Genomic DNA, 24,177 nt, shown 5'->3' with positions numbered 1-24,177 from the left:
ACACACATTCAAGGGTCTAATCAACCCATCATCACCACCACCACCACGCCGGTGGAATAAATCAGATACCGCCCAGTGAGGCTGTATCGCTCGCTGCAGTTACGTGGCGCGCCGCGGCGCATCGTCATTTGCAGCGATAGGGGCATGGGCCTGGAGCGGCATTGTCGTGACGTGCGAGTGGCGGGGCGAGCAGAGCGAGGCATCAGCGAGTGGAATGGAGCGGCGGTGCGGGGACTGGCGTGGCACGCGAGCGGTGCGGCGCGCAGCATTGGATCGCGAGCGGTGTGGTGTGCGGTGTGTGGAGTCCGGTGCGTGAATCTGCATGGCATGTTAATTGTGTGGCGGGCAGCATTGGGTTTCAACCGGGAAAGCGGAGGGGGAGTGGAGCGGTGGCGTGAAAACGGCGTGGCGAGCGAGCGGTGCGGCCGTGGCGGGCGGCATGGGGTGGCAGGAAGCGAAGGGCGCAGGAGCGGTGCGCGGGTTTCTGCGTGCAGCACGGGGGTGGGTGCAAATAATGAGGACGTATAGACGCCACGGGGGTCCACACACCTTGCCGAAGCTGCCCTTGCCCAGGACCTTGAGCATCACAAAGTCGTTGAGGGTGACCCTGCGCAGATCCTTGCGGAGGCTCGCGACGCGGCTGGGCGGCACGGGGGCGCGCGGGTCGGTGTGCGAGTCCCACGCCTTCTCATAGTGCCCGTCTACTAAACACAGGAAATGCACGCACGCATTTAGCAATGGGTTCAACCCGCGGGGGTCTTTTCCCCGTTTCCTCGCTCGCACCGCTCACGTCAGTGCCGTCTATTCAATTCTATTTCATCCGTCCGATGTATTTCCGAGTCGCGCGTCCTTCAGGAACCCAACGGAAGCTCGCGGGGGCACGCGGAGCGAAAGAGAGTCTGGGCGCCGTGCTCGAAAAACTGCGACGACGCCGACGGCGGAGCCGCGACGAGCTGCGCGGTTTTATTTTTGGATGCTCGTCAATCCCCCCCCCGGATTTGCTCAGATTGCTCAGCGTCAGCGGAACACTGCGGTCACGTCAATTAAAAGAGAAAAAAAGGCGCCATGCGCGCGTGATGGATTAACCGTCCGGATTGCAGCGTTCTGACAATTTTCAGGAGAAAAATGACCGAACCGGCAGCAAAGGGCAGCGATACGGAGGATCTTCCTCTGAAAAAACAGCCGGGAGAAATGCATTTCCACGAAATACGCGAATCGATTGTTGGACGGGCAGAACTGGAATGTACAATGTTGTATTTGCCAGTTGATTAAACTATAGAGGGCAATTGATTAGAGTATAGAGGGCAATTGATTTGAGTACAGAGGGCATTGCTTGAATGAAAACTGTAATCAACGGGACTCAATGAACGAGTGAGTGAGCGGGCACAGCAGGGTCAAGCGCTGGCTGGGAAAAGTAATTTGAGAATTTAAGCGCAAAGACACCGAGAAAGTTGCAATCATCTCTTCCCATCTGCCACGACACGCAGATCGGAAAACGCAGCCTCGGAGAAAGGACGCACGGCACCGCAGTTGATTAAAAAAAGCGTGGCGGAATTACACTGAGAATCAGAACGAGGAAAGCGCACGGAATCAGAGGACAAAAGAAAAAACTTTTTTTTAACTAAACTATTTTTAGTTTTACCAGGGAAGGTCCACTTGAGCTGTCAAGCTCTTTTTCGAACGTGACCCCGGCTATCATCACGAACAGCTCAACGAGGTGGCTTCATCACGTGAACATTTATAGCGGCCAAAAAAAACTCTGATCGCATGTCGATTCTAAATGTGGGGGGAGAAAAAAACCGGAGGACCCGGAGAAAAACCCACGCGACCACGGCGAGAGAGAGAGAGAGAGAGTGAAACACTCAAACCTCCTGCACACACAAGCGAGGTAGCCAACCAGAGACGTCGTATAGACTGTCGTTGATCAACGGTTAGACGGGCATGGCCAGGGGGACCAATTGCTGGTGGAGAGAGTGGCCGACGCACGAGACTGGCGAAAGGGAATTGGCAGCCAGAAGCTTTCAGGGCGCCCGCACAGCGACGAGGTGGTCTCACGCGGGCAAGGAGGGAGACGGATCGTGGCATCACGCGACCGCCAGGGACGGTGAACATCAACACGGATGTGGACGGAACCTGACTGACGATAATGATGATAGATGATAATAACGATGCTGCTCATGATGATGATGATGATACTTCTGCTGCTGATACTGATATCCCTCCGACGTGTTAAAATGCTGCTGATCATAATACCCGTTGCTGCTGCTGCTGTTGTTGTTGACAACAATGATATATCTGTTGCTGCTTCTGCTGATGAATGATGATGCTTATGTTGCTGCTGCTGATTATCATAATTAGCATAGTTGGCTACATATGGTGCGCAAAAGCAGTTCAACATACGTACGTAACGACAGAGGTACTCAGAGATCCAATGGGAGACTCTGCCCACCCCACACTCACCCGCACTGAGGCGTTTGGTTTCCGTGCCCTGGTAAATATCCACGGTGGGATCCCGGGCCGTCTTCTCTCTGTCCCTTTGGGATCGGACCTTTGGGAAAGAGCGGAGATTCAGTTTCAAGTTAATCACAACAATAATTCAGATTTATAATGCGCATTCTTCCATCCTAGGATCCCAATTAACTATATTGAACCGGCTGAGAACTCAAAGAGACGGGAACGAGCCTCAGTTGCCGATAGAGGTGACACTTGCCACATGTCGTGCCAATGGAGTAAGTTGCGGTGTACAATTTGTATCGAATTTTCGTAAATTTTCGAGCCCGACGCCGGCACACAATTGGCCTACTGTCGCGAACGACCTCCAGGGGACCGTGAACGTCCATTCCGAGCGAAGAGCGGTGCCGAGTATCATCACGGGCTACGACACCCGCAGCGTCAACGAAGGCGGCCCCCGTGTGCCGATTCGAAACCGCGAGGCCTCTGCGACGAGAGGCGCTGGGGGCCACGTCACCAACGAGGGCGCGTTAGGGGGAGCTGGCAGTGGGAACAAAAAACTTCCACGTCTTACAAGACGCCTGGCCGTCGTGGAAGGGTACGGCTAATATACCCTCTCCCTCAGAGCGCCCTGTAGCGGGAGGACTTTCCGCCAACGGTGGCGCGAGGGGGAAATTTCAGGGTTGCACCTTTTACATTCGACAACCGCGGAACCCGGCGAGACCTGAGATTTGTCTCAAGCCGTGCAAAAAAATCGCCACGCGTCACCCCGGCGTGTCTCGTTATTCGATTTTGTTCATCCTCGTAGGAGCGACTCAAACAAAGTCGCCCCGATCTCGTAACGTCGCAGAATCTAAGCAGGCTTGAGCCTGGATAATGCTTAGATGGGTGACCACCACCGCACGTAGAATAGGTGCTGTAGGCTGCTGGAGACATACGTTGTCAGCAGAGGGTATTGCAAGACGAAAAAAAATCTGCATTCTCCTTCGTCTATTGCTCCCCGCCTTCATCAACCGGTACTGACCAGTCTGGCGAAGTATGGTCGAATAGCTGCCACTACACGTACGGTGTGGGGACATTCTAGATTTGAAGCTTTCGTGACTGCAAGGATTCCTATTCTTAGGTTTTGTCGGTAAAGTCACGTGGGTGTGGGGAAAGCCTCATCCAGCAGTGGTTTGACAAAAGGGCCAAAACATGTGGGTACATACATGCGAACATACATAATATTTCATATGTCCATACATACACAAAGACAAAGATTCCCTGTATAGCCTTAACAGACTGTTGGGGCAAGTGCTATTAGCAAGCACCTATGAAGGCCGGCACGGCACACGAGAGAGTGGGTGGCCAGCACCACGCATTTGTCTCCCCAGTGGCGATGTTTACACATCGCACCAGGTACTCATCGAGGCCGAGTCAACCTAGGGAAGGCCCAGGACCGGTTCAGATAATAGTCACCGGGTTCGTAACGCAGCGTGCTAACCACTACACTTCCCGCTCTCCGATACATATTCACAACACGTGGGTCCGCTCACACGTATACACATTTGCATACGCGAACACACACACCAAAATATTTACCGAATGAGCGCTCTCAATCTGAGCCAACGCTTCGGCCATGAGCTTCTGGTTGATGCCACACAGGTTGGCCACCTTCTTCTGACACTTGTGGTGAACATTCATGGAGCACTCTGCGGAGCACAGCGACGCAGCGACGTTTACACAGGGGCGCCGTGGCCACGACGAGGCAACAGAAGACAAAGATACCCCGTGTAGCCTTAACAGACTGTTGGGGCAAGTGCTGTTAGAGAGGGCCTATGAAGGCCGGCACAACACACGAGGGGGTGGGTGGCCAGCGCCACGCCCGGCCGCCTTTTATTTCCCGAGTGGCGATGCTTACACGCCGCAGCAGGAACTCGATTGAGGCTGAGTCGACCTAGGGGAGGCCCAGAACCGGTTCAGATTATGGTTGGACAGGAATCGAACCTGGGTCGCCGGGTTTGTAGCGCAGCGCGCTAACCGCGACATTACCGCTGCCCACAACGCGGGCAGCGCGCACACACACACACATCTAAACCAATCCCTCTCCTCCCCACTGATCGTGGCCCCCTCTCGTCAGAACTTATAAGCCAAGCAAAGGGTTGACAGAACCTGACGGTTTTCACGCTTGGATGGCAGATTGCCCGGGATTAACAAGGAGATGTCGTAGGCCCAGGCTGTAAAGTGCCCAGTAAATGGCAGTACAACATCGCTTGCAGTGGCTAGGAGATGTTAACTACCTTGCCTGGTATACAGGAGGTCCTGGGTTCGATTCCGACCCTAACGCCTGTATATGTGGAGTTTGCGTGTCTCTATCTCTCTCTCTCTCCCGGTGGTCGCTGGGATTTTTCTCTTGGTCCTCCGCTTTTTCCCCTCCACATTGAGAAACATGCATTTAAGAGTATTTGGCTGCGATACATGTTTACACGTGATAAGCCACTTCGTTGAGCAATCATTTGTGGCCAGGTCGCTTCTGAAAAAGAGCTATACAGTTTCGATTTAAAGCTTTCGTGACTGCAGGGATTTATAAAACATAATAAAATAATATAATTTTATTATGTTTTATTTTTATTATTTCCCTTCTACGTGACTTTACCGAAAGAACCAAGAAGAACAGCTATACAGCTCAGTGGGCCTTACCTGGTAAAATAAAAACAGATTTGTTTGAAATAGTTTAGGTATTTATAATACGGAACTCCTCTTATCTGCGGTCATATCACGGGCAACCGCGATTATCCGTGGTAGCTGTAGGGTCCACCAAATCTCGGTGGTTCTATTTAGTCTGACAATCCACGGCTATCCACGACTTCACCCACAATGCACAGCAAGAGGTCTCCCTCACAAATCGCCATTATTCCCGCGGATAAGAGCAGTCACCCCCGTGAACAAGAGGAGTGAACTCGTGGATAACGCCACAGGTAATAGGATGCACGATATCCGTCCCCATAGCAAAGCGGATGAGAGGAGTTCTCCTGCGTATCCTTGTCAGTTTACATACGAGTGCAACGATCACCATGAACCTATGATGATGGTGATTCTTGAACAAAATTTTACACTGATGTTTTTTAAAAGTAATTTGTCCAAGCAAACTTTTTGTTTTTTGGAATTTATTATTGCTTACGTGCGTGCACTATTCCCTATTTCTTCTATCACGTAGTTGTTTTTGCTCCAATTTATGTTTGGTCCATTGCTGTGCTTTAGTTTCGTTTGTTCTGCCGGCCTCATTTCGGTGACACAGGGTGCCGCCGCACTTGCAGATGAGACCCCTATCCTGGTATCTCGAGTTCTTGCCCTGGTTAGACAAAATAAAACTTGAAACGGCAACGAGTTCACGAATTTTTCCGAGATTTGAGAAGTCTGGGTGCTGAAGATTTCCTCACAGAAGCTGAACATCCCATAAGCAGGACCCTCGTGAACGAATTTTGAGACTCGGTGAGGCTTTTGCCCGAGAGATTAAGGGGCATTACATTGTTGTAGTGTAATGAGAACGAATGTTTAAGGGGCATTTATACATTTAAACAATCATTATTGGAGCGGACATAGTTGCACAGCGATTAGCGCACTGCCGCTATAAAAAGTGACCATCCCGTTCCTGGCTGACATCAGTGGCAAATGATTTTATGAACCAATCGTTCCCCACCCCCACACTGACCAGCGTGGTGAAGTATGGTCAAACAACCTCCATCACTGACACGGCGTGCGATGCGCGATGGGCTGTAAATTCATTAAAATATTTCATTTCATTATTTCACTGGGCTTTAAAAGGTTTTGCATCCTAAGCCATTTCTCGCGAATAATAATAACAACAACAACAACAACATATTCACATGGTAATGATGCAATATGAATGCAAGGCTGTCTATATGCATTGACCAAAGTTGCCTGGCTGTAACGCGAGATCATTTTATCCTTCTTGGTTCTTTCGGTAAAGTCACGTAGAAGGGAAGTAATAAAATAATAAAAATAAAACATAATAAAACAATTCTCACGACGTTTCGGCCACAACGCAAGCAGCCATCCTCAGGCGAAGAATGAAACACCCCAAGCTTGGAGCGTATATTTAAGCTGGGTTAGAGGGGGGGGAGGTGGGAAGAAGAGCGCCTAAACAAAATAATTTGCATATCAAGAGGAATTCAGCATATGGAAAATGCGTAGGAGGTGGGCGGGGGGGGTTCCAAATCAATACTATGCCCGTGCATTATGCAGGATTAGCAGCATCAAAGGGGGGGGGGGAAGTGGGGGAGCATTAACAAAGGAAAGGAATGTTAATAGTATGTAGCTGTAGTTACTAAACAACCACGTAAAAAACTACAGTATAAACTGCATGACAAACTAAAGTATAAACTACATAGCATCATCAGTAAACTTACTATACTCTACAATAAGCTGAGTTACTAACAGTAAGTAATACATGAAAAATTCTACGTTGTAAAAAATTATATAATATGCTTCCATCTAAACTTTATTCTCTTACATCACACGCGTCTATACCGTACTATATACTTCCATAGGCAAAACCAACATTAAATTACATACTGTATTGCTATAAACCACCCTATACCTTATACATTTTTAATATAACACTATGTATTATTCTACCCACCCTAATGTGTATCAAAATGGTTTATTACGTCCTTCCAGTGATTGCTAAGCCAGAATCCATCTTCTCGGTTAAAATTGTCTCTGTGTTTGTAAATGTGGATCGCCTCATGTACGAATCTCTCATGATAGCCAGATGGCTTGCAGAGAACCTCTGTCTTGGAGAAGTCAATGTCATGTGAGCCCACTGAGTTGTAACAGTGATCTGCCACGGCTGAGGTGTTTGTCCTACAGTGTTTCAGGTCAGCTTTATGTTCACGGATGCGGTCCGAGACATGTCGTTTGGTTTCCCCAATGTAACTGCTACCACAGAGGCAACTTAGTTTGTAGACACCAGGGTACTGTATGTCTGGAACCACATCTTTTACAGACGGTACCAGATCACGGATTTTATGTACTGTGTTGAATCGGACCTGGATCTTGTGTTTAATCAGGATTTTGGAGATCTTTTTTGTGACCCCAGCAATGTAGGGTAAGGTGATGGTCTTGAAAGGCTCCTCAACAGGATCCTTCTTGGTGGTTGGAGTGATGGCTTTGCGGATTGTGTAGTCGGAGTAACCATTAGCCTTAAGAGCTTGGCGTACGTGTTTGAGTTCACTGGAAATGTGTTCATGGTCGGAGATGCATTGGGCTCTATGATATAGAGTCTTGATGAGGGAATTCTTCTGGGATGGATGGTGGTGGGAATCCGGTTTTAGATAAGCATCCGTGTGGGTGGCTTTCCTGTAGACAGAGTGGCTCATTGAACCATCAGGTCTCCTTTTGATTAGGACATCCAAAAAGGGTAGCTTGCCATCATTTTCGACTTCCATGGTGAATCTGATGGCTGGGTGTATGGAATTGATATGGTCGAGAAATTGGTCTAGACCATATCAATTCCATACACCCAGCCATCAGATTCACCATGGAAGTCGAAAATGATGGCAAGCTACCCTTTTTGGATGTCCTAATCAAAAGGAGACCTGATGGTTCAATGAGCCACTCTGTCTACAGGAAAGCCACCCACACGGATGCTTATCTAAAACCGGATTCCCACCACCATCCATCCCAGAAGAATTCCCTCATCAAGACTCTATATCATAGAGCCCAATGCATCTCCGACCATGAACACATTTCCAGTGAACTCAAACACGTACGCCAAGCTCTTAAGGCTAATGGTTACTCCGACTACACAATCCGCAAAGCCATCACTCCAACCACCAAGAAGGATCCTGTTGAGGAGCCTTTCAAGACCATCACCTTACCCTACATTGCTGGGGTCACAAAAAAGATCTCCAAAATCCTGATTAAACACAAGATCCAGGTCCGATTCAACACAGTACATAAAATCCGTGATCTGGTACCGTCTGTAAAAGATGTGGTTCCAGACATACAGTACCCTGGTGTCTACAAACTAAGTTGCCTCTGTGGTAGCAGTTACATTGGGGAAACCAAACGACATGTCTCGGACCGCATCCGTGAACATAAAGCTGACCTGAAACACTGTAGGACAAACACCTCAGCCGTGGCAGATCACTGTTACAACTCAGTGGGCTCACATGACATTGACTTCTCCAAGACAGAGGTTCTCTGCAAGCCATCTGGCTATCATGAGAGATTCGTACATGAGGCGATCCACATTTACAAACACAGAGACAATTTTAACCGAGAAGATGGATTCTGGCTTAGCAATCACTGGAAGGACGTAATAAACCATTTTGATACACATTAGGGTGGGTAGAATAATACATAGTGTTATATTAAAAATGTATAAGGTATAGGGTGGTTTATAGCAATACAGTATGTAATTTAATGTTGGTTTTGCCTATGGAAGTATATAGTACGGTATAGACGCGTGTGATGTAAGAGAATAAAGTTTAGATGGAAGCATATTATATAATTTTTTACAACGTAGAATTTTTCATGTATTACTTACTGTTAGTAACTCAGCTTATTGTAGAGTATAGTAAGTTTACTGATGATGCTATGTAGTTTATACTTTAGTTTGTCATGCAGTTTATACTGTAGTTTTTTACGTGGTTGTTTAGTAACTACAGCTACATACTATTAACATTCCTTTCCTTTGTTAATGCTCCCCCACTTCCCCCCCCCCCTTTGATGCTGCTAATCCTGCATAATGCACGGGCATAGTATTGATTTGGAACCCCCCCCGCCCACCTCCTACGCATTTTCCATATGCTGAATTCCTCTTGATATGCAAATTATTTTGTTTAGGCGCTCTTCTTCCCACCTCCCCCCCCTCTAACCCAGCTTAAATATACGCTCCAAGCTTGGGGTGTTTCATTCTTCGCCTGAGGATGGCTGCTTGCGTTGTGGCCGAAACGTCGTGAGAATTGTTTTATTATGTTTTATTTTTATTATTTTATTACTTCCCTTCTACGTGACTTTACCGAAAGAACCAAGAAGATGAATCCCTGCAGTCACGAAAGCTTTAAATCGAAATCATTTTATCCATTCATGTCCTTCCGACTGTGAGTCGCGGAGGCAAGCGCTCCGTATCGATCAACGCAGCGCAAAGCGAAAAAGTCACAACGGGCGGAGGGGGGCGGCCGCCGTGAGGGAGCCCTAGCCAGTCCCCGTGTCCCACTTCACGTTCGTCTGCCGGGGTCACGTCAGAGGTCGGAAACGGGTTTTGATTCCTTACCCGTACCCGTACCCGGCCGCACCAGGGTCGCAAACGGGTACCCGTACCTGGCCGTACCCGTACCCTACCCGTACTCGGCCGGGTACGGGTAGGGTACGGGTATCGGGTACCTGATTGCGACCTCTGGGATGAAGCTATGTTGCAGGCGTGGGTAGGTTGATTCTAGAAAGTTGAATTGTGAGAAGAGACAAGACGTTGGGAAATGAGTGACAAACGGTTACTCACCAGTGACTCACGGCCTACCCGTACCCGGCCGCACCAGGGTCGCAAACGAGTACCCGCACCCGTACCCGTACCCGGCTGGGTACGGGTAGCCGGGTATCGGGTAGGGTACGGGTATTGGGTACCCGGTTGCGACCTCTGGGTCACGTCTAGAGGGCACCGAGACCGTGGCTCTCTGGGTGCTTGGGTACTTAACACCCCCGCCACCCACCCCACCGCTACGCCTTTGCTATAAATAAAATAAAAACGCGGATAATTTATCTCATGGCTCTGGGTTCAATTCCCCCGGGGGAGGAAGAAATTGATCTCATGGCCCTCGTATGACCGGTTTGACTCTGAGCCCAGGCGACTGAAAGTCATGACTGCACTGCGCTCCGATCAGTCTAAAAGTGGTCTGTACAAGCCGACTTGCGCCACGGTCAATTCGTTTGTCGACATCGATTTGTATTTTCGTGATGTTTTCAACTCCTCTCTCTCTCTCTCTCACGTGACACAGTCGTTTCTTTTGTTTTTTGCCTTAATATCCAGAAGAGAATTTGTTTGGGTCAGATCGCGTAAATATAAAAGTGTCGTTAAACCCGCCACCGCCAATTGGTAAGGTTTGTCACGTAAACAAAACATGCTAATTAGTTGCTTAGTTCAGCACACCGGTTGTGTGTTGTGAGAGTAAACCCACAACAACATTGACAATTCGGGTACGGTGACGTTTCGCTGGTAATTACAACAACAACCAGCCTCATCAGGCGACAGCCAGAGTCGTTGAGAAATCCTCCTCCTGTATCGGTCTTAAACAAAGCGCGGTAAACGTGATGTCGTCACTTGTGGACCAATCAGGTGCGAAAGACTCCGTCGCTATCTTTTATTTTATTTTTGTAACGTTACCGAACCAGGTCAGTCACTCTTGCATGCGAGAGTGACCGACCTGGCGTGAGGAATGACTAAATCTTCTTCAGAAGGGAAGGGAGGTCGACACGTGGATGGTTTGGGCAAGCACAGAAGGCCCCTTTCTCAACACTGCCAGCGGCACGAGAGAGGACTGAACTTCGATTTAAAGCTTTCGTGACTGCAGGGATTCATCTTCTTGGTTCTTTCGGTAAAGTCACGTAGAAGGGAAATAATAAAATAATAAAAATAAAACATAATAAAAAAGAAAAAAATGTATTATGTTTTATTTTTTTTATTTTATTATTTCCATTCTACGTGACTTTACCGAAAGAACCAAGAAGAGGACTGAACCTTAACACCCTTGCGCGCTTTCACCGTGAGTGCCACCCAGCTACGATGGGACCCCTTTGTCGAGCGAGCGCGCGGACCCCGGGGGACCCCAGAGGACGTCTGACCTGCGCACTGCAGGCCCTGCCGGACGAGTCCCCACAGCAGCGTCCCGCAGTGGTCGCAGAACGTGGGGCTCATGTAGTTCTTCACATCGAAGCGGTGCGGCATGTCGATCTTGAACCGCTCCTTGTGGAACTGCGGGAGGCCGCGGGGGAAGAATCGGTTACCGCGGACGGAGCTGGTTCTGGGGCACGCCTCGCACGAGCGTAGTTCTGGTGCAAAGCAGTGCAACGCTTTCATCATGGCACTGCTCGGGGCAGAAGGCGAGGGGAAGCTGTCGATACGAGCGCACTGCTACGGATGTAAGCGCACCTGACCCCCCTTGCTCCATACAAGACTTTGTGACACTTGACAACCTGGATTAAGCGGCCGCCGGGATTCCAAACAGGATCTCAGCTGCGCCAGTTCGGTGCTCAGACCTCCGCGGCACCCGGCCACCCAATTTATTTCTCATTCTTAGGATAAAATAGATTTCAAGCATTTTCAATATTTGAACGCAACATTAGAGTGATTTTTTTACTTTAAACGTGTTTATTTCATGATATGTACAATTTTTTTTTTATCAGGTAAGGCCCACTGAGCTATGTAGCTCTTTTTCAGAAGCGACCTGGCCACAAATTATAGCTCAATGAAGTTGCTTATCACGTGGAAAAGTACAGCAGCCAAATACTCTAAACGCATGTTGATTCTAAATGTAGAGAGAAAAACTGGAGGGCCCGTAGAAAAATCCACGAGACCACAGGGAGAACATACAAACTCCACATTTCCAGCAGGCATCAGGGTCGGGATCGAACCCACGACCTCCTGTATACCAGGCGAGGTAGTTAACATCTCGCCGCACACAGAGTCTAAACGTCTATCTGATTTCCTGCTCAAACGAGCATCAAGTTGTTGCGCGTGTCCCGTTCACAGCCATGCAGAGCCAAGGGTTAAAATTCCAAATTCCCATAATGAGGCAAGTCAATCCCAGGAACTACCACTGTTGATTTCCCTCACAAAGTGGTACCTATTTTATGGACCCCCCGTGAGAATGATTGACCGAGTCAACCGCCCAACCAGGATTTTAACTCACGGACCTTCCGACGGCGAGCCGCTCGCCCTACCGCTGAGGACACCTGGCCGGATATTTTTTGTTGTTGCAAAGCTGGTTTCAAATGAGCAACCCGCCAATTTCGATGGCGAGAAATTACCCGAAACAGCGCACCACGATAATCATAGTTGCCGATCGGGCCGAGAACACCATCTTGTCACACCTGGGAGCCCAGGTTTAATTACACAGGTGGCTGAACGCTGGGCTCAAAGCCAAGGATTCTCACGGCAACTGCCGGCCGAGAGCCACGGGAGCTCCCAGCCACCTGGGCCCACCTCTCGAAAAATAACCGGCACTAAAACGAAACGCTCAAGGAGTTCTGAGCAACACGCCTCGCAGCTCGCGCGCAAAACGCCACGCTCATTACCGCGGAGTAAATTGGCGGCAACGGCACACGTAAGGAACAGCGAGCTATTAAAATGAGAGAGACGGGTCCGTCGGAATATGGTCGGTGCGAGCGTGAGGCTGCTACGAACGGCAGGCAAAACCGGCGGTAGCTCACACACCCTTTCTGAACCTGCGGACCGAAACCTCGGAATTGTTCGGCGGACAACCATGCAGTATAAAAATAAAAATACACGATGGTGTTGCGGTGCCGCAAGTTTGGAACCACCGGGGTTCAAGTCAGAACAAAGTGACGACATCCCTTATGAAGGATCGTGTCACGTATACGTGCGCACAAAGGAAAAGCGCGTGCGAACGCGTAACACGTACCAGCGTGTCGCGGCTGTTCTTGGCCGAGCCGGTGCACTTTGCGATGACAAGGTCGATGCACTTTTTGTGAATGACGGCATTGCACTCTGCACACAAAGATAACAAAAACACAACGACAAAAACACAACGAGCGTAACTTTCAAGGGGTGCCAACGTCGTCAAAGTTGAGGGTGAGCTGCCCCTGCCCTAAGAAACGTGGAAATCCCGGCAATGGCTCAAGATCTTCAATAAAGCGGAGGATGTCTCAACACTCACATATTGTGTAAAATATCTGTGGCGATAATAATGACAATGTATTCAAGAATCATCATTTACAGCCCCTTTTCGATTTGGCCACGTGGGTTGCTTGAACATACTTCACCGAGCTGGTCTGTCAGGCTCGCCGCTCACATGAGCCGTGGCTGGGAATCGAACACAGGTTGTATACGTATGTTGAACTTCTTTCGCAACGTACGTAAGCCAACCGTGCAAATCAGAGGAGTGGGGGATGGACAACAAACTTTCCACAAAAAACAGTTTGAAATAAATTAGTTTTCAATATAGATGATTTAAAAGTGCATAATTCCGGTGGCTTCCTAACATCGGAAGGAAGAGCGTTCCAGACGGCCGCAGAAGCACATCTGAAAGCTCGCGATGCAGTGAACGTCTTTGTTCGATGATTAGCCAAAAGCCGTTGCGAACATGACCGGAGTTCATAGTGCAGCGCGCTAGCAATAGCACTGCCGCTCAACTCCTCTTAACAACAACTTAAAGATAGCGACCAATTGTGGATTACAGCTACTTACGTCGACACTGGTAGCCTTGTTTGTTGAGTCCCCTACGCAACACAACAAACAACAACAACAACAAACACAAGAGCTTAATTGTGTAATTTTTTTTTCAAAACTTTCGTGACTGCAGGAATTCATATTCTTTGGTTCTTTCGGTAAAGTCACGGAGAACCAAAGAATACGTCAATTGTGTGTTTCGCGGACCCACATAAGTGGCGTAACGAGGTTGGAATGGTCCCTGGTGATTGAAGAAAAAAAACGTGGTTAGGCGTGGGCGGTGCTCGTCCCTATCACTCATTCATGAGCAATGCATCTCGCAAATCGGTGCTTGCAAACAATATCTTATCCAAGACATTATAAGCTGCAGACACGTGTCATAGATTTCCTGCAACGTTCGTGAAAGAGCTTCACGTGGCTCATCGTATTCGTCCGGTCTAAGCAGAGATTCTGACAATAGATTCCGTCTCTGTTGCTGTTGTACGTGGGTCTGCGACTCTGAGGAACCAATTTGTTGTTCTCACATGCAAGAGTTGCTGCGATTGGTTGGATGAGGTCACATGGGTGTTCGTAACAACACAAAAGCACAAAAATATTGTGAAATGCTCTGGTAGTATCTGCATTGGCGTCCTCTGGTCTAACACTGTTTGAGGCTAGGCTCTAAAGAAAGCCGGCTCTGGTGTGGACCAATCAGTTTCAAAGACAATGCATCATCATGTACAACCAGAGCATGTTTTTGTTGTGTTTGCATGTTCACCACAAGTATCTGTGGTTAAAGCAGACATGACTCCTTGCAAAAGGTTTCAGTTGGGTGTTTTAACATCTTAACACAACTGTGCTATTGCCAGAAAGGGTAAAACCTATTCTTATATGTTGATACTGCCAAGGGAGGTCCCATGACAAACACACACACACATTCCCAAACAACACACACAGATACACGTCACGTCCACGCGTCCAGGAATCCCCACGCCTATCCCTTAGCCGTCACCATTATTCCTTCTCGCTTTATATAGCCCTGGACGTCTGTATGTTACGCACGCACGCGGGAGAATGATGTGCGCGTGTGCACAAATTAGCCTTTTAACATCGATCCAGGGGGTGCGGGGGGTGGGAGCGTACGCACCACACAAAGTCGCGACACACGGAGCAGAACGTCGGCTGCCGGAAGAACGTGGCCACGAACTCGTGGCCCTTGACCTCGTGCACCTTGGGCAGCTTGAAGGCCCCGCGCCTCTTGTTCAGTGTCGCCAACTCGGCCATGGGGGACATCAGGTCTGCGGGAGGAAGGGGGTGGGGGGGGGGTCAAGGGTTCGTGAACGACACGAGAGAGCGGGATTAGGGGGGGTGGGTGTACGGACGTGCTGCCGTACTTTTGTCCGACTTGATCGGCCGGGTGTTTTGTCGGTCCCACTGGATTGACGGATGAAAGGCCAGGTGCCGTGTCCGTCACTTCTTCCTTCGTGCCGTCGCGAGTACGACAGGTTCGCTCAAACGTCGGCTCGCTGGATGTCGCCGCCGCCGCTGCCTGTACGTACGTTGAACTTCTTTCGCACAACCATGCTAATCGGAGGTGCGCGGGAAGGACGAGTGAGTTTCTAATCGAGATTTAAAAGTGCATAGCTCCAGTGGCTTCCTAATATCCAGAAAGAAGAGCGCTCCAGACGGCCGCATCTGAATGTGCACGATGCGTCGACCACCGTCTTTGTTGGACAGCCAGCCAAGAAGCCGCTGCCGCCGCGAGGCTGACCAAAGTTCGCGTGACGGTTGACGCTCCTCCACGAGATCGCAACGGTACCGCGGTTAATTTGTGGCTAGCACTTGGCGTGTCAGGAGTGCGACCTTTCGAACGCATTCACACGCGCGGCCGGACGCAAAGGTCCTCGTCGACCCTGCGATTCTAATGGCGATGACGACGGGGCCACGTGACAGCGTGCACGTTGGCACGTGCATGTGAATCCCTAACTGGATACAGGGACTATCTCCTCCCTCCCCCACCCCGGGCACTGTGTTAAGTCGTAGGGGTTGTTTGACTCGTAAAGTATACAAGCACTTAAGTGCACGCTTATTGGCAAGTACGTAACTGCACTCGCAAAGAAGCATGCGCATACCAGGCATGTAACAATTCTGCCAGCCCCAGCGTCACGGTGGCAAGATGTTAACTACCTCGCCTGGTAAACAGGAGGTCGTGGGTTCAATCCCGACACCGATGCCTGCTCTATATATTTAGAGTTTGCGTGTTTTCCCCGTGGTCGCATTAATTTTTCTCCGTGTCCTTAAATTTTTCCCTCCAATGTGCATTTAAGGTATTTGGCGGCCTATACATTTCCACGTGATAAGCCACTTCTTTGAGCTATAATTTGTGGCCAGGTCGCTTATTGATAAAGTGATATCTAGATAATTGGGCCTTACCTGGTAAAATAAAAAAAGTGTATAGTTATATAAAAAAAAAATTATGAAATGTCACAATTTGGCATCACGATTCAATTCTGGCAACAGATTTTTTTTCTTCTCTTTGACACAATTGCAATTCAAACCGACAGGTTGTCAGGATATGTCTCAGTAGGTTCGTTCTGTAATGTTGCTCAACATTACAGAACGGTGGCGGGTTTAACGACACATTTTATTGCCGCAATCCAACCCAAATAAACCTGTGTTAGGGATTAAAACGACATCTACCCGAGTCACCAAATAAGACAAACAGGGTTTTCCAGTTCGCCAACAGCGGGTGTGTTCAGAACGGGTTCGGGCAAATAGTTGAACACGTTGCATTATTCATTCAAACTGCATCAGCCACGCCCCGAACTGTAGAGGATTGCTAATGCGGGTTGCCTCTGCGTCTCTTTGCATGTATATAACAACAACAGCCGCCATTCAGCACTAAGTGGCGGTGACATCACCATGGCGCCGACGCCTGTGCCAGGCCAGGTGCACTTTGAGGCCACGTGAAGTGTCAAAGGATTGCCGACAGGCTACGGGACAGACCCAGGTGCCATGGGTTGACTGACTGAGATGACTGGCAGATGTACCAGCTGTGCCCCCTACTATGCAACTTGCTGCATTTTATCTACCCGACACTACTCGTTGGTGTTGTGAGCAGTCACTCCTCTGCCCTCCAACAGCCTCCAACTGGCCAGAAGCATTCTTCACGAGCCTCCTCCATAGAGGCTAATATTGACACCGCTGGTACCAGTCTTTGGCAAGTCCACTCAGCTTCACATCCTCCTGTACCGAATCAGTCCATCTCTTCTCCAGCCCATGTTGTTCCCGTTTAGCCCCCTCTATCCGGCCGAACAAAAGCTGCTTGGGCATGAGGTGGCTGGTCACATGGGCTACATGACTCAGCCAACGCAGCTTTACCTGCCAGAGGAGCTCACAGATCGTAGGCAGGCTAGCCTGAACGTTTCTAACTGGCGCAGATGTTCCATGAGAGGGGTCCACGTTTCAGAAGCATAGAGAAGAAAGGGCATGACTGTGGCCGAGAATATCCGAAGCTTCGTGTGGAGCGACAGAGCAGGTAGCTGCCACGCAAAATGACGCAACCGATGAAAAGATAATGCCGCCCGACTGATTCGGAGTGAGACCTCTGCTGTAAAACCGGAGCAGGTCAGAAGCACACTGCCTCGGTATTGAACACTCTCCACAACTGCTCCATCACCAATGGGGAGTTGAGGGGGTGGAATGTTTAATGGCTCAAAATATCCAGGCAGGTGCTTCGTTTTAGTGCGGCTAATGGTAAGACCCCACCTCTTAGTGGCATACTCCAAGCTCATCAGCAGCACCTTCAACTCCTCCTTTGAGTGAGCAGCAATCACCAGATCATCGGCATACATAAAATGGCGATGTGTTTACACAACGCACCAAGTACTCATGAGGCTGAGTCGATCTAAGGGGAGGCCCAGGACTGGTTCAGATAATCGTCACCGATGTTGGCCGTGAGCGGGAATGGAACTCGTGTCGCCAGGTTTGTAGCGCAGCTACGTACCCAAACCCACCCACCCCCCCACCGGTCTTAGAACCGCGCAACCAACCGCACGGGCCGCCTGCTGTGTCTGCCCGCGTGCCCCCCCCCCCCATCCCTCTCCCGTTGTCCGTTTGTCCGTCCGCCGATGGTTTTCAACGTTAGCGCGACTCAAAATCGCCCCCTCCACCCCCCCCCCCCCCCCGACAGATACCCACACCGCGAGCCCCCAGCCGGCACTCTTGAAGAGCCGCGCCGCCCCGACTCCAGGCACTTTGCTCGTGCAGGTGCACACGCTCGCCGCAATCATGGCGTGCGGCCCCCCCCCCCCCCCTGCACTGAAAGAGCGCTGATTTGAAGGCAATTGGAAATTGATTATAATTAGCGGCGGTGATCCGCATGCGAGCTTGAATGCTCAGGGGCAGGGGGGCGCGGCTGCCATCTCCGACGTGCGCACGCGGCCGCATAGGCAGCGACGTTCTCGCGGCAACTATTGTGCAGAGTTTCTTCCCCCCTCCCTCTCTACGCGCTGCAGAAGCCCTTGCTGCGTTCGCTCGTCGGTTCGTTTCTCAGCCCGCTTGTCCCGGTGAGAGTCGCGACGTCGGCGTGTTGATTAGTGGCGGTCCAAACGTCCCTTTCCCTGGCGACAGACACCAGCACGACTACACTATACACTACACTATACACTACACACTACACTCTCGCTCTTCCTTGGGAATTCCCAGGCGTTCCCAGGCTAGATTTTTTACCTACGTGACTTTATCGAAAAAACCTAAGAATATGAATCCTTGCAGTCACGAAAGCTTCAAATCTAGAGTTCCCAGGCTAGCCGAGCGACACAGTCCCGCCAGCGTGTCTTGTGCCGTGCCCCGGGGTGTTCGCCCAGTGCTACGTCACCATTCGTAACATCGAGTTCCAGCCCCTTGCCCGTGAGGTCACTGGGGTCATGGAGCCGGTGCACAATGCTAACGAGCGCCCATCCCTGGGGGAGGGAGGGGTGGTTCCAGTGCCTGGCCTGCGAGAGATCCGAATGAATTGCTCCGTGTCGCCGCAACACTTAGAGCAGCCCAACGTGTCATCGCAGCACTTACAGCGGTCCAAATGAGGGATTGCAATCCGAGGAAAAGATACCGAAAAATAAAATATTTTGCACGAAAGATTTCTGCCCCAACTCGAGCCCGCCGCGAGTTGACCGTGTGAACCAGCGTGACCCCCGCACGGCAGCACGGTAAAGTAACGTAGGGGGAAAATAAATAAATAATGAAATAGTTCTCGACGTTTCGGAGGCAACACAAGTCTCCGTCATCAGGTGGGACCGTCACAGCCAGATTTACTGTAGCAAGTGAGGAAATTCCTCCCCGTAGAGGGTGTTAATTCTAGATTTGAAGCTTTCGTGACTGCAAGGATTCATACTCTTAGGTTTTTTCGGTAAAGTCACGTAGGTAAAAAATAAATAAATATATATTTTTTTACAATTGCTGTGACGGTCCCACCTGATGACGGAGACTTGTGTTGCCTCCGAAACGTCGTGATTAATTTTATTATTTATTTAATTTTCGGTTTAAAGCTTTCGTGACTGCAGGGATTCATCTTCTTGGTTCTTTCGGTAAAGTCACGTAGAATGGAAATAATAAAATAATAAAAATAAAACCTTATTGAATAATTCTCAGTGAGAATTATTTATACGTGACTCGGCGAGAATTATTTCTACGTGACTTTACCGAAAGCACCAAGAGGATGATATTTATTTTCCGCCTACGTAACTTTACCGAAAAAAACCTAAGAGTATGAATCCTTGCAGTCACGAAAGCTTCAAATCTAGAATTAATGGGTAGGGGGGGGGGCCAATCGCCGCCCCGCTCTGGCTCCCCTCCCGCTCGCGCGCCCTGTGGGACGCCGTGACCTAGCCCGAGCGGCGCTATTGCCGTTCCACCCTGCCGAGTCAGTCGAGGGGCCAATGAGAAAAAGCAGAAAAACGCCCAAAGCGCACTCGACGGGGTAACGAGCGCAATCCGTGGCCGGGAGCGGCAAATTCACTCGGCTTAAGAGGGCGGCGTCAGCCGGCACGGCAGAGACATTAACTCCCTCGGGCCTGCTAAGCTGGAGGTCGCTGGGTTCGATCCCGGACCCTGGTGACGCCTGTTGTTTGAGCATATTTGGAGTCTGCGTATTTTCTCCTTCTCTCCCTCTCTCTCCCCGTGGTGGTAGCGTGGATTATTCTCCGGGTTCCTCCGGTTTTGTCGCCCACCCATCCCCACCCCCCCCCCCCTCCACATTTAGAAACAACGCCGCGCTTAAGATTATTTGGACGCTGATATAAATTCCCCACGTGTGATGACATAAGCCGCTTTGACGAGCCATTGTCACGTGTGGCCAGGTTCGAGGGTCGATGGGCACCCAGGTAAATTCCGTGCCATGTTTTCCGAAACGAGCATTGCTAAGTGCTGCCCAAGACCACGGTCCCCGAAATTTGACAAATTGGAAAATAATTACTTCGCAAATTCACTTCATTTGGTGAAAACTCCACAGCCAGGCAGCGAAACGGCGCCTTCATCATCGCCTTCGCGCGAGAAGAGCAGCGCGAACACCCATTTCACTTGATTGACGGGAGTGAGGAGGAGAGAGAGTGCAAGCGAGAGAACAGCTCCTGCCACTTAAATTTCTCTCTCTCTCTCTCTCCGCGGTAATCGTTTCGCCCGAGCAGCAGGTGCAAGCGACTTGACCGCGGGAACACTCGAGCGATGCCAGCGGAGCGACAGCTCGCCGAGAGCACGCGGCCTCCACTTCACAGCAGAGGTCGCAAACGGGTTTGATTCCTTACCCGTACCCGTACCCGGCCGCACCAAGGTCGCAAACGGGTACCCGTGCCCGGCCGTACCCGTACCATACCCGTACCCGGCCGGGTACGGGTAGCCGGGTATCGGGTAGGGTACGGGTATCGGGTACCCGGTTGCGACCTCTGCTTCACACGGCCCCCGCCGCCACACGAGAGCGAGCAAGGCGACACGGCGCTCACCCGTCACCGCCGGACTCATGGGGCACTGGAGGGGAACGCGCCCGCAATCTGGCAGCAACGCCGCGCTTCGGCACCTTTTAAGCGCCACACTCGGTCGCGTCCGTCACCGTCTTGACACTCGGTCGACGTGCAACGTTGCGTTGTCGCGATATTTATTGGATGACGCGAGGTGCGTGCGCACGTGTGTGTGTGTGTGTGTGTTCGCCGGTTAGAAACATTTAGGCTGTCCTGCCTACGATCCATCCTGGGTTTCACCAGGCTGGATTGTGTGAGGAGCTCACAAATACTTGAAAGATCTGGGCAAAATCCCATCGGTGAGCTCCTCCGGCAGGCAAGGCTGCGTTGGCTGGGTCATGTAGCCCGCATGCCCAGCCACCGCATGCCTAAACAGCTTTAGTTCGGCCGGATCGAGGGGGCTAAACGGGCGTGGCATGGGCTAGAGAAGAGATGGAGTGATTTGGTACAGGAGGACGTGGAGCTGAGTGGACTTGCCGATGACTGGTACCAGCGGTGTCAAGATCGGCCTCTGTGGAGGAGGCTCGTGAAGGACGCTACTGGGCAGTTGGAGGCAGTCGCCCTCCAACAACAACGGACGGCGGAGGAGCGACGCTCACAACAACGAGCGGAGCGCCGGGTGGATAAAGCACAGCAAGTTGGCACAGTAGGGGGCACAGGTGGTGCATCAGCCAGTCATCTCGGTCATCTCGGTCAGTCGACCCGTGGCACCCGGGTCTGCCCCGTGACCTCCTTCCAGCGGGCGTTCGACACTTCACGTGGCCTCAAGGTGCACGTGGCCTGGCACGAGCGTCGTGGTGACGTCACCGCCACTTAGTGGCAAATGGCGGTTGTTTTTGTGTTAGGTGCTCGCTAACAGCACTTGCCGCAACAGTCTGTTCAGGCTGTGTGTTACCGTGGAGGCAAGCGCCATCCAACAACAGCGGAGGGCAGAGGAGCGACGCTCACAACAACGAGCGGAGCGTCGGGCGGCTAAAACACAGCAAGTTAGCATAGTAGAGGGCACAGGCGATGCATTTACCAGCCATCCCACGTCAGTCAACCCATGACCTCCTGTCAGTGAGCCTTCGACACTTCACGTAGCATGAAAGGGCACATGGCCTGGCACAAGTGCCGTGGTGAGGCCACCGCTACTTAATGGAGAATGGCGGTTGTTGTTGTTGTTAATGTGCGCTTGCCTGCCAAAGGGTATTTCGAAGTTCAATTTGGATCTTGGTAATGGACAGGTTCCGCACTCTCGGCTCAAGGGAACATTGATCCCAAGCAGAGGCTGCCAAAGCCGTTCACAAGCAAGGTCCATTGATGGTCTCCATACTGCTGCTGCAGCTGCTGCAGCGTGCGCGTGGCTTGAAGCGGTCGTATGTGTGTATGTTGAACTTCCTTCGCGCCGCACGTAGCCATGCGTGCCAATGTCATCTGCCTTTGAAAAAAAAGATCTTCTTAAGCTCACTGGCCTTTACTCGGGAATCAAACTTCAGATTCTTCACTTATTTCTTCCGATATTAGCAAGCCGCTAGAGCTACGCACTTTTAAATCTAGATTGAAAACTCAGCTCTTTAGAAATGCTCGTTGTGTTTAGCTTGTTGTCCTTCCCCGACCGCACACACCTCCGATTAGCGCGGTTGGCTACGTACGGTGCAAAAGAAGTTCAACGTACGTACGTACACACACACATTGTGGTAGAAATGGTTTAGAGGCTCGTAAACACGTTCGGCTCACCTGCTTCTTCCACAAAGTACTTGACGACGAGGTAGATCCTGCCCTGTGGCTTGAGGTCCAGCTGCGGGAAATAAAAAAAAAGGCACGCTTAGCATAGCCGGGCGGCCGCGGCAGCGGCGGTTACACTGCACGTGGCCTGTAACCCGGCACACAGGAGACGTTTGCGCCACACACATGGCATGGTTTTTCTACCCGTCCCGGATGACTTCTGCTTGTCCACAAAGAGGGCTGGTGGATAACAGGATGAATTCAGTGCTTGTGGAAGACTACTTTCGGGGCGACTCATCTTATCTACAAATAAACAAGTTTGGTTTTTTTCTTCCTAATTTTCTCCCGAATGCACAATCGCTAGCGCGCCACGAGACGAAAAATCCAGTCGCAATCTCACAAAAGCGGTGGATATCACCGAGCTACCTCCAAGCATTCTCCAAAGTCAGTACAGGAGCGGAGCTCTCGCACCCACACTGCCACGTGACGGTACTGTTCGACGCACAACAGTCCAACCGAAACAGTTCTCAGCGCGAGCATTCGGCTAAATGAAGCTCAAATTTGATGCGGTGTTTTTTTTGGTGCAGTAATTAATATGACTCTAAGCACCATTGAACTGGCTTGGCACTTGAGAGCCCGGATTAAATCACGGGCTGTGGCTGAAATCCAGATTAGAACCCAGAACGCTCAGCGGTGCCACGGCTCAGGGCTCCGACCTTCGAGCCGTCCGGTCAACCTCACAAATAAACGAGGCGAATGGGGGGTGTGGGGGGGGAGCCCTTACTCACAGATCCTAGAGGATCATTTCGCGAGCCGCGAGCGGCGGCGGGCAACACGAGACGCGGCTCGCGAGGAGACGTCGCGACAGAGCGCCGCCCCACGTTCGCCGCCCCATCGCACCGAAGCCTTACCCAGAATTCCGTGCGGCCGCTGCCCTTCTTGCACTTCTCGGCGAGCGAGGCGACGCCCAGGGTGGTGTCAGAGAGGGCCCTCTCAGGCGTCACCATGAGCACAAACTGCATCACGCGCCCGTCGTAGATGTGGGCGTCGAAGCTACTGTTCCATTCGGGGTGCATCGTGGGTTTCTTCTGCACCAGAGTCTTCCCGCGATCTGCCATGGAGGGGGGGGGGGGGCGGCGAGAAATATACGAAGGGGGAAAAATTAATTTCCCATGCGCGTGCGGGCCTGCCCGTTTGTTGTTGTTGTTGTGGTTGTTGTGGTTGTTGTGGTTGTTGTGGTTGTAGTTGTTGCAGTTGTTGCTGTTGTCCCGCGACGCTTTTCGACGTGCGTTCGAAATCCGGTGTGTCAAGATTAGAGAGAAAAACTAATTCTGTTCCGGGCCGTGTGACAAGATGTAAGTACGTACGTACGTTGAACTTCTTTCGCACCGTACGTAGCCACCCGTGGCTAACCGGAGGTGCGGGCAAAGAGATGGCGTCGCACGTGGATGACGCAGGATGGCGTCGCACGCAATGTGTCACCATCTTTGTGAGCAAGGCTCGACGCTTTAAGCGTCGGTTCTTTAAAGTTTTGGGCGACCCTTTGACCAAATCGGCCAGGTTTTTTGTTTTAACAAAGGGCAGCGCCCCGAATAGCCACGCAACAGACGGACGGAC

The 24,177-nt window shown here is 50.9% G+C and overlaps 1 protein-coding gene across 3 annotated transcripts in view; it reads right to left on the bottom strand.

Moving 5' to 3' along the window:
* LOC144732786 (protein kinase C delta type-like) overlaps positions 1–24,177 on the bottom strand; it is a 101,358-nt gene that overhangs the window by 10,932 nt on the left and 66,249 nt on the right. For 2 of the 3 annotated variants that reach the window (XM_078614375.1, XM_078614376.1), the window contains exons 4-12: positions 23,472–23,671; positions 22,573–22,633; positions 14,988–15,138; positions 13,880–13,911; positions 13,095–13,180; positions 11,296–11,425; positions 4,033–4,142; positions 2,461–2,548; positions 550–704 (exon numbers count right to left, since the gene is read on the bottom strand). In XM_078614375.1, coding sequence (XP_078470501.1) covers positions 550–704; positions 2,461–2,548; positions 4,033–4,142; positions 11,296–11,425; positions 13,095–13,180; positions 13,880–13,911; positions 14,988–15,138; positions 22,573–22,633; positions 23,472–23,671 — 1,013 coding nt within the window. The remainder of the gene's footprint in view (positions 1–549; positions 705–2,460; positions 2,549–4,032; positions 4,143–11,295; positions 11,426–13,094; positions 13,181–13,879; positions 13,912–14,987; positions 15,139–22,572; positions 22,634–23,471; positions 23,672–24,177) is intronic. The other variant, XM_078614377.1, reaches the window with a different exon arrangement.

Source organism: Lampetra planeri, chromosome 44 (assembly GCF_965212315.1).
Source record: "Lampetra planeri chromosome 44, kcLamPlan1.2.h2, whole genome shotgun sequence".
Classification (NCBI taxonomy): domain Eukaryota; kingdom Metazoa; phylum Chordata; class Hyperoartia; order Petromyzontiformes; family Petromyzontidae; genus Lampetra; species Lampetra planeri.
This window is presented reverse-complemented; position numbering and strand designations above follow the sequence as displayed.